Source organism: Lepidothrix coronata, unplaced genomic scaffold, assembly GCF_001604755.1.
Source record: "Lepidothrix coronata isolate B3197 unplaced genomic scaffold, Lepidothrix_coronata-1.0 Scaffold171, whole genome shotgun sequence".
NCBI classification, from domain to species: Eukaryota; Metazoa; Chordata; class Aves; order Passeriformes; family Pipridae; genus Lepidothrix; species Lepidothrix coronata.
Genome location: NW_016690351.1, coordinates 1,839,650 through 1,850,179, shown reverse-complemented (window position 1 = coordinate 1,850,179; position 10,530 = coordinate 1,839,650). Strand labels below are relative to the sequence as shown.

At 37.0% G+C, this 10,530-nt stretch overlaps 1 protein-coding gene across 5 annotated transcripts in view; it reads right to left on the bottom strand.

Moving 5' to 3' along the window:
- LARP1B (La ribonucleoprotein domain family member 1B) overlaps nucleotides 1–10,530 on the bottom strand; it is a 34,658-nt gene that overhangs the window by 3,398 nt on the left and 20,730 nt on the right. For 2 of the 5 annotated variants that reach the window (XR_001877192.1, XM_017829910.1), the window contains exons 10-19: nucleotides 10,265–10,437; nucleotides 9,731–10,102; nucleotides 8,735–8,855; nucleotides 8,016–8,221; nucleotides 7,520–7,626; nucleotides 6,847–7,004; nucleotides 6,390–6,534; nucleotides 5,772–5,881; nucleotides 5,425–5,552; nucleotides 5,175–5,223 (exon numbers count right to left, since the gene is read on the bottom strand). Coding sequence is in view for 4 of the 5 variants with exons in the window: in XM_017829910.1 (XP_017685399.1) it covers nucleotides 5,175–5,223; nucleotides 5,425–5,552; nucleotides 5,772–5,881; nucleotides 6,390–6,534; nucleotides 6,847–7,004; nucleotides 7,520–7,626; nucleotides 8,016–8,221; nucleotides 8,735–8,855; nucleotides 9,731–10,102; nucleotides 10,265–10,437 (1,569 nt within the window). In the remaining variant the exon portion in view is untranslated. Of the gene's footprint in view, nucleotides 1–3,435; nucleotides 5,224–5,424; nucleotides 5,553–5,771; nucleotides 5,882–6,389; nucleotides 6,535–6,846; nucleotides 7,005–7,519; nucleotides 7,627–8,015; nucleotides 8,222–8,734; nucleotides 8,856–9,730; nucleotides 10,103–10,264; nucleotides 10,438–10,530 lie in introns of those variants that run through there. The other 3 variants (XM_017829909.1, XM_017829908.1, XM_017829912.1) reach the window with 3 other exon arrangements.

Here is a 10,530-nt window from a genome sequence, read left to right as displayed (position 1 = left end):
ACAGAAGTAGAGGTCTTTCTCCATAAAGTTATGGCTGCAGCGTCCTGTTCAGGCTGGACAGTTCTGAGAGGTGTGAATTCAGTAAGCACTGGCTTCTGCTTGGGTCACATCGTTATAAGCTGAGCAATAGTACAATATCCAGGCTTGGATTGAGTGTCTGCTAATCATCTAACTGCTGAAATGCTGGGCATGCTGCTGTAACTAACCACAGAAATATGTGGTTTAGATGGAACAGTGTAAGCTAACAATATAAATAAAAGCTTCCTTCCATAGGACAGGGGCTAGGAGTAATGAAACACCAGTTCTATATCTGGATGCTTCACTAGAAAGTTTTTTTCTTTTAACTAAATCTCACTATAAAAGGTTTTACCCTACAATTACAGTATGCCTTTCACTTTTAGCTGTTGCATTTCATCATGGCATCCAGATTGTCTACTTGTGGAGCAGGAAAAGGCAGCTTACCCAACTATCTCATAGGACAATCAGATAAATACTTTTTTCTGCATTGTATTTGGTAAAATACGCATGAAAATACACATACATGTTACAGCTTCTACCATACAAAGTCATGGCTGGAGGTTCTTAACACTGTCAATTTCTCTGCTCTTCACTCATTACAGCCACTAGTATTGCTACATCTGGCATAGCATTAGCTGTTCATCATGCTTATATCTGCTTGATGTACTAGCTTCCTACTAGAGAAAGAAAGGTAGTTACATGCACTTCTGCTGTTTTTTAAAAAATGTTGTAAAAGCATAATGCTTAAAATTTAACTTTTAGGATTGGCTGAACACAAGATGGGTAAAGCATGAGTTTTGTTTTAAAACATCTTAATGGTAACTCTGAGGAATACAAAACTTATCCCATGGCAGCAGAATGTTGCATAGACTTAATTCTGTATTTTGATGTCTAGTGGATTTAAATTACCATCACCCGTCCTACATACAAAGTCAGTAGTGATCTAAAGCTGATAATCTAAAAAAAAAAAAGTGCTTTAAAGCACAGAGTAATATATATAAAAAGTTGACATATACAAAGCATAATTGAGAATAACGTCAGATCTATCTAACCTTCAGTGCAGCTGCTATAATAATTTGATGGAGGTGTTCATCCTTGGAACATCTGTGTCAATCACTTGGTCAAAATTCACTGTTAAGTAAAATGCTGGGCAGGTTGGTACTGACTCTGTTAAATTTTGTTTAAGCAACATGAGGGTCTGGAAGGGAGAATTTCTCATCATCCATAGGAACAAAATACATTTTCAGTTAAATATATGACTTGTTTTCCTGGGCTAGACTTAGTGTTAAACTAGTTTGAACCATTGTTTGTTTTGACACTTCTGCCTCATTTGTACGCCACTTCCCAAAAATGCTGCATTATGGCAGGAAATATATTTTTAAACCTTCTTGATTTTAAATAAAAATTTACCATGTTGTTACTTGATCTGAACATCTTGAATTTCCAGTAAGGACTACAGAATTATCTTTTCACATGCTTGTACTTGTTTGTATCTTTTTACTGAGCTAGATCTACTTTTCCTTGGCTGAGGTTTAAGTTTTCTATCCTTCAGGGTTGGACACAGAATCTAAAATCAGTTTGGCACTCTGCTGATCTTGCTTCACTTTAAATATCTTAGTTCTAAGCTATATTCTAACCTTACTTTTCTTCCTGCAAAATCAGTTTGATTTTACTGTCTTCATTGCAAAGGTCAGGGAGCAGTTAAACCTTGCACAGGCTTTGTTTGAGTCTCTTTGATAATACAGTAAGAGTTTGTGGGGTTTTATTTCCTCTAGGAAAAGATACTATTCCTCTGTGTAGAACAGTACAAAAGATTTGGCTATTTATTCCTTTCCTCCTTAACACAAGTTAAGGAAGCCTTGAAGGCTTACTTACATATGGAAAGCAAATAAATAATTAGGTATGAATGTTACTGCTAAGTCTTTCTACTGGCTTCTATTTTACAGTTAAAGGCAAATGTTTCCTAAGGGGTGCTCACAGACTGGGTTTAAGGTTGCTTTGATAGAACCTGTGTGCCAAGGTTGGCTCAAATACAGGTGAAGGGTTGTTTCCCTGAAACCCCAAAAGCACAGAGGCTGAAGACAGCAGAGAAGAAAGCTCTTAAGACAACAGGTCAAGCAAGCCTAATGTAGCTCTGGGATTTATCAGGAAAAGATAAAGACTGATAAAGATAAAGACTGGCTATGCTCAGTCTCCTCTACCTGGAGCCAAGGGAGTGTCATTTGTCACCTCAGCAGTGCCTGAAGCAAAGGCTGCACAGTAGAGGCTGCTGTGAATACAAGCTGTTTTCTATTCATTCTAATGCTTTATCTCCCCCAGAAATCCAAATCCCTGTTGCACTTCAGGAGTACAAGTCACACAGACCAGGCTACTGCTGCTCATTATAGGAAAATATCTAGTCTTCATCAGGAACAAGAGCCAGCTTGAGTTTTCCCTTCCCTTTTAAAAAGCCTCTAGAATCCAATATTTTGAGCATGCCAGGAATCTTCCTGAGTTTAGGCAGGATAGTGTTTTGAAGTATTGGTATGGTCATTTCTCAACAGAAGAAACAAAGACAAATCTAGAAAGTCTTCAAGAAGCACATGGGAGAATTTTTAGACAAGGAAATGTCCAAGACCTGCTGAGTGTTCAGTAATAGACCACTGATAGAATACAACCACTCAAGTCAAGGTTGGATTAAATGGACTTAAAAGGCATCAGAAGGCATGCTGAATACACACGCAGGTTCAGAGACAAATTTATGGCCTTGCAACAAGGTACATCAGTTACTGAGAGGGGATTAACCACGTGAAGCCAGATAGATAAACAAGCAGCAATGTAAGTATTGTATTTCCCACCTCTCTGCAAGGAAAGAGGAGGAAGATTCAAGCCCATGGGAAGTGAAAGGGGCATTCCTGGAAGGCAGCCAGAGTTGTGGATGGACTTGGGTGGTGTTTTTGTCCACCCCACTAAAGGGACACTATCTAAGCAATTCCAGAGGGCAGCAGGTAAAGTATTCATTCTCTCAGGTAAAGTATTCGCTCTCTTTGCTTTCCACCATACTTATTACTCACCTGTAGTGGTTTTTTTGAAAATACCCAGTCATGTGGCAAAAACAAATCAATATTGAACTTGAAGAAAGCTGGCTCACATCCCAAGAACCACTTCAGCCCTTAACAGGCTGGGTTTCCACAATACCTCAGTGCACCAGAAATTCCTGTGCAAATCTACACCCTTACACTCTTTCAAGTTGTTTTTCTTCATACTTTGGGGGGGGGGAAGTTGATATAGAACACAATTAGGATTTTTTTGTTGTTTTTATAAAATATTTGAGGATAATCACAAAATTACACACACTAAAAGCTTAATCTGCACATTTTCCAATGAAAAAGTGAAAGGAAATATATTTATTACTTGTATATACAATTTCAATCCAAATTTACATTTGCATCATTTTCATGGATAGCAAAAGGCATGGATCAAACACAGGATTGAGATGTGTCACTTCAGCATATTTGTAGGATATTTACTTATAATCTTGGTATGTGTTTATTTAAATTTATTTAGAAACAGGCCACTGACAAAAGGCTGGATTTTGTATTGAAATGGCAGAAACTGTAGGAAGGTCACTGCTGCCACCCATTCCTTTCAATGCAAACATCCATCATTTGTTTCAGTGAGATTCACAAGACAAAGACTGAAAAATTAACAGTCTTGTTATAATAAAACCCCATCCATAGCTGTGCAGTCAGATTAAGGCATCTGTGCTAGACAGAACTTTTTAACTTTAAAGTTAACTGGAGTGATTTCTGCAGTTAACTAGCCAAAAGCTGGAATTCCTCTCACCTACCCCTGGAAGAGGTAAGTTATCCACTTCGTTCTTTCTGAGTCTTTAAAAACAAAGCAGTGAAGTTAGTAAGACATGTAAACATCCCCATCTTTCAGCTATAAAAATGGACTTGTATTTGAATAACTTATATTCAGTGAATTGTCTTTAGACCTGTTTGAAATCATTTAGGCTTAGCTAGCACAATTTAAGCAGAACTTAATTCAGATACTGCAAAATAAAGCAAATAAAATTTATAAGAAATACTTTGTTTCCCTCCAAACTAATTATTACTTGAAATATGGAGAAAAAAAATTAAAAATGATGCCTCTCCTATTGGAGTTCATAAGAGAATTCAAATGAAGACACCTCTCAAGCCCAGAATAATCTGAATAGTTTGCTATTTTAACAACCTGCACAAAATGTAGGTGAATGTTAATTTAAGACTCTATGAAATCAAAAGCTGAGTTTTCCCCTGTAGTTTTTTGTTCCTTGAGTTATTAAAGAACTAGTACTGAAGGAAATATCTGCAAAACTATCCCAGTTATATCCACTCAAACTCCATAATTAATAAAATGCCAACTATGGAGACCCTGAAAAAACCAGAAACTATATCTTTAAACAGAATCCAGAAATGCAGTTTCATATATAGCTGCGTGTTCTTGAGTGCTTTTGCACAAAAACATCCTTTTTGATAGTTAGGTTCAAAAGTAAACCAATCACAGAGATGCCCTCCTTTCCATTTAATATTCTACATATAACGTAATCTTTTTTGCTTTGGTAAAATACAAATGATGGGGAAATCTGAGTAAGGAAAGCACAGTAAATAACATGGTTGTTACCTTTTTTAAGAAATCTGAGCTGAAATGTAAGGCATCCCCCAAAGTATTTTTTGCATATGCAAGGAATGCAGTTCTTTGTAAACAAAAGCTTGAGAAAAGCAATACTGAAGCCAAAGAATCTTCCCCTAGGATCCTTCCAATGATCCCATAACCAAGAGCAACTCTCCTAGGGTGTTTTGGAACTACATCCTGTGAAAAAGAGAATCCAATTCTTTGTCATTCCATACGTTTTTAATCATGTAGTAGATTGGCTCGCCTAGAAGATCTCCAAATTAAGAGAGTGATGTCAAGGTTGATTCTCAAGAGCACGGGCTCATCCAAAGTCTATTTTTCTGGTATATCACTTTCTATGGATTTCGTGGCAGCATTGCTATAGCTCGTGGACGCTCGCACAGTATTCCCACTGGTAATGCTTCCCAGTGCCTGGGACTGACAGGGAGTGGTGGGTTTAGTGGCAGGAAGTATTTTAGAAGAATTAGACTGATGTCTGCGACGACCTGAATCCTCACCTGTTGCAGCAACTGGTCTCTTTCTGCCAGATTCTTCACTAATAGGAGGCTGAAAATAAACACGGGCAGCTCATTAGGTGTTTTGCTGTAAAGCCATTTTGCCTTTCCATACACTTAAAGGACAAAAAGGATTACGCCCTTAGGATTTGTCAAGCTGCCTTTTGGTGAAATCACGGACTGTTTTCAAATTACTTTGCAGTAAAAATATTAGTACACCAAATATTTATTTAAAATAGGTATTGAAACTTACCTCCACCCTGAAGTCCTCCAGTCTCTTAAATTTACTCAGGTATTCTTGCAGTTTAGGGTCAACGGCTGGAGTCTTGTACTGAGAGTATTTTAGGTAAGCCCAAAATTTTTCCAGTCCATACAGCTGACCTAGTAATAGAAGAAGATAATTTTAGCAGTTTACAAATACCAAATTTAATTAAAATCTTAATTATTCACTGGTAACTATATGTTTAGGGAGAACTGAAGACAAAAGAAATACAAACAAAAGCTGCGCTTGGGTTAGTTAACAAGTCAGTGCCAAGGAACTGGGATTATCTCCAACTAACATTACCCCAGTGTGAGCAGTGACAGGCCTGCGATAATTACCAGCTTCATAGTCCCTCTTTGTTTCTTCTTGGAAATCCTCAAATATTTCTTGTCTGAATTTCTTTTCCAGGCCATAGCTGTAAAATCTAAACAAGCATTCCAAGCCATACCTGGAACAGAACAAAGAAGTACAAAAATGTACCTTGTCTCTTTGGCTCAGAGAAACAGAGGTGGAGGAACTGGGAGAAAGGAAGGGAATAATATCCAAGAGCTAATGGGCAGCAGCAATTTCCTTTGTGGTCATTTTTTCCAGTATTTTTGTAAGGCAAGAACTGGTTTGAACAAGTTGAATGAGGTTAAGAATGTCTTCACCTACAGAAGGAAGAATCTTAAGAGTGTTAGTACAGAGCTGACTTGTCACAGTCAACAAGTTACAGGATTTTGTGGCATTCAGGACTGATTGCAAGTCAGGAAATGTTGCACATTTAGCTGTTCATCTGCAAAACACAAATATATACTGATTTTTGTTATTAAAATAACTTATACACACTGCTATTTTAAAAGATTTACAAAGAGTCAAAGACAATACTAAAACCAATCACTTCAGATACACGTAAACTTCAGTCATTGAAAGGAATGGTAAGGCCTCAACAGTTTTTAATTTCCAGGAAAAAATACCTGCAGTGTTCTTTTGCATCCCCTAGAGCAAGTTGTTTGAATTCTTCATACATTTTCTTGTTGAAGTGATCTCTCAAAAAAAAGGACCAGAAACGAAAAAGTGTGTTCATTTCTTGGGACTGGCCAATTCCCAACCGTTTCCTCTCTGGATGAAAAAAACAAAAGGGAAACCAAAAGTACTATTTTAAATCTTCAGCAGAATATTTTCAAGTGCTTTTCCTTTAGTAAACACACACAAGACCTTCTGGAAACTGCAGTTCAAATTGGAGGGTATTTTTTTGGTCAGGGAATGTAAATTCAAATGGAAAGCAGAGTTTCTAAAATAGAGGCATCAAATAAATTTTGCTTTCCTTTCCCAAGAAAAATTAAGGATGAGGAACAACGTGAAGAAAACTGGTATCAAATGACACGTGGTACCTCCTACCTAAAATTTTAGGAATTACATGGAGCATCTTACCCATTAAACACTTTCGCCGGTATTTGTGGTACACCTGTTGAGTAAAGCCATTTTCCTTTAACAGTTCATGAGAAGGGTGCTGAAATTTTGGAAGAGAATTTGGGGTACAGCCGTAACCTGCTAGTGGAGTTCCTTCTGAAGGCGAGGCATTGGAACTGCTGAAGAAAAAAGCCAACACATTTCTGATCCACAAACAGCTTTTCTACAGAATCAGTTTTCACCCATCCTGACCTATGCAAGGACTGTCAGAGTAGTGCAGTCACCTGATGACTGCTACAGTGCCTGCTGGGGGCCCAGTCATCTGATCTTGGATGCTCGTCAAGAAAATCAGATTTTGTACTAATATGTCAAAAAAAGAGGCAGTTTTGGACAAGGATAATTAAACATTACTGTCATGCTTGATTTTAAATGACCACTTAAAAGCAAAGTCACTGATGTAAACATCAGTGCCTCAAGTAATGTTACTGCTGCTATATCATGGATCAAACAACATGAACACCAGTCTGTCTAGCTTGCTTCCAGACAGTCTTGTATTCCATGTTTTTGTCCTTGATTACTTTTTCCTAGCTTCCACTATATTTATAAATTGTCTTTTATCACATCCTGTTTATCTATGAGAACTGAGAACTAACTGCAAACAAATTTTCCACAACAACAACAACAAAAAAATTACCTCAGAGAGGAAGTTCTAGGCCTGTGGTCCTTGGAATCCATCACCCAACCAACGTGGCATTCTAAGGGAGGATTTGTACTGTGGCGTGTTTTTCTTTTTCTAGGAGTCTAAGGAAGTAAATGAAGGATTTATTTCCCTAATTTGACTTCACTCATTCCCTCCCTCTTAAGACAGAGATCTAAAAATTTTATATTCTATTATCTAACATATTATAAAGTCAAAAAACTCCAGTTTCATAACCTAAAGGTTAGTCTTATATAACAAATCAAAAATTTTTAGGCACTAAACTTTCAGCAAGGACTTTTAAGAAAGAAAACTCCGAAAAAAGTTAATAGAAATAAAAAAAATTGAATATGGTAAATATTTTGGAGATAAAACTATAAAAGAGTACGAGCATTTAATTTTTTGCCTTTGAATTCTTGTTAAACTGTATGCACTAACATGAGTTTTATAGGCTTTTTCTGTTTGTTTTTTTTTAGTGTGTTTTTCCATTTACCTTTATATCAAAGGATCGTGCTTGTTTAACAACAGGGTAGAACCTGGGTGTTTTTTTTGGATCCTGTAGCCTTGGGGTGCGAGGTGTTCGCGGGATCAAGCCAGGGTGAAAATGGTGGGAATCTGGAACTGCTGTTGGCAGTGATCGAGCTATTCCTGCTTTTGGAGGTACTTCAAAACTTAGGATGCTACAAGTCAGTTCTTTTGCTAAATATGAAGGCAGGAAGGAGAAAGTGAGGTGGTTTTATTAAACTACTTCAAAGATGCTATTAGTATGTAAGCTAGTAAATGTTAATACTACCACTAAGAGGTAAGATTTGGACATTGTGACTGCTCAGTAAGGTTATGATACAGGTAGAAAATTCTTCTAATCTCACTTCCTTCCATCCCTGTGTCCCAGAAAATTGCTAGTTTACTTTACACATTGTAATTTCCAAATTACACAAAAAGTACCTGGTGCTGGTATATAGTGACAACAAAACAGACCACTGCCTTCAGATGGTCATAGGTATCCTGAGAAGTACAAATATCAGCATCGTATCATTCAATGGAAACAATGCTACCGAAGAACAGCTGATAGTTTGAAAAGTGAGCAAAGAAAAAGTCCCTCAGACTGCTCACTGAACCAAAATTAAAATATTACACAGGCAGAAAAACTTAAAACACCTAAAGAGTTGTTATTTATTCCAAAGATTCTAAAAAACAAATACTTTTACTTACCTTTCTGTAACCCTGGAGGTCCAGGAGGAACTTCTTGGGTTGGACCAGCCATTTCTGGTGCAAGAATAACAAATTCTTCCTTACTAATGAGGTTTAGCTTCTTAAAGTTCTCAATCTCTTGCTGAATTAGAGAAAGCAAATTATAAATGCAAAGCAGGGTAACAGAGATCATCCTGAGAAACAAGTGCATTTCATAAAGAGAAAGTAAGCCAGAATTAACACCTAAGTACCCATGCACCTGCCTCAGGTGGGACGTGTGTGTGTGCATGCTGTGTGTGAAAAATCTTGTTCAAACACTGTCAAGACCATAACAACAAAAAAAATATTCCCTCTTGTTGTTTGCTATTTCTCACTGTCCTCTTCATGTTTGCTGGTTTTCTTGGTCCATTTCCTTTGTAATAAAAAAAAAAAAATCCATATTCTGAAGTCTATGTTTATTTCTTGCTCTTATTCTCAACATTCATTTCTGTCTTTGTCAGCTTGTTTTTCCACCGATATGCTCCATTTGTCCATTAAGCTACTTCCCCTCTTTTTGCACAGATAAAGCCCCTTCGCCTCACCACTTAGAATGGAGTTACCTAAACACTATCCTTCTAACAAACTACAAAGCAAACAGAACTTTAATATAAAATTACCTTAAAATTACTGTATTACGTTCTTATCATTATCTCATCTCAGACCAGTGCTCCCTTCCCCGCTAGGTAGGGGTTTGCAGTTGTTATGAAACAAACTATTCAAAGAACAAGAAAATATTGGAAAACTTGAACCATGTCCAAAATGTTAAAAATAGTTCTAGAAAATATTCATTCATTGTTTTTGGTCAAGTCTCTGGCAAGGAAAACTTGAGTTTGCTTTCAACTGTAAAGATAATTCAATAGATCTGCAAATTACTGACACTTTTCTGTAGCATTTTACAACTACATAGCAGATGGCTGAAATTAATTTGGGAACTGTTTGGACAGACATGGTTTTCAGGTCAAAAATTAAGAGAATTACCTTCATCATGGCATCATTTTCACTCTGATCCATCCACAAATCCTGTTCATAATAGTACAAGCCATCATTAATGACTTTAGCAAGTTCTGATGTAATTTTTGCACGGCACACGTGGTTTCCAGTATGGTCTCCACAAGGATGTTTTTTCACATATGGTGGTGTCTGTGTTACAATCAAAATCTTGTTTACGTCCTGATCATCAATTTCATAATCAGAATCGCTGTCTGACCAATCAGTAAATTTATTCTTCTGACCCTGAATTTGTTCCATCTCTTCATCAAACAAAAACTCAAGTTCTTCTTGTTCTTGTTCTTCTGGAGGTGGGGGTGGTTTGTGTTGATCTGCTGTTTGATCAGGTATAGGAACAGTTTCCTAAATTGGAAAAGGTTTTATATTTGAATTGGATAATGATTATCCAAACTGTATTGCATTATCAAGTATCACATATGTTGATGTGAAAAATCTCAGTTTTCAGTATAATCTCAAAGTTGGCATTTGTTTATTTAAAAATAACTTAAAGGGCTTTAATTTTACCTTTAGTTTGACTGTGGATGCCCGATGCTTCTTCTTCACTTCTATCCAAGGTTCCGAGTCCAAATCGGGCAAACTTGTAGACAGTCCTTTAGACATTGTCTGAAAATTACTTGTTTCAGTGTTTTCCTTTGGACTCAGTGGGCTTCCCATTCTTGGAGAACTCGGTGCAGACTCTAGTAGTGGAAAACAGTAGTTCAGTTCCTGTTGTGGATTGTTTTGGCTTTGTTTTGCTGGTTTTTTAATTCTTTCACTGCTCTTTCTTTTAA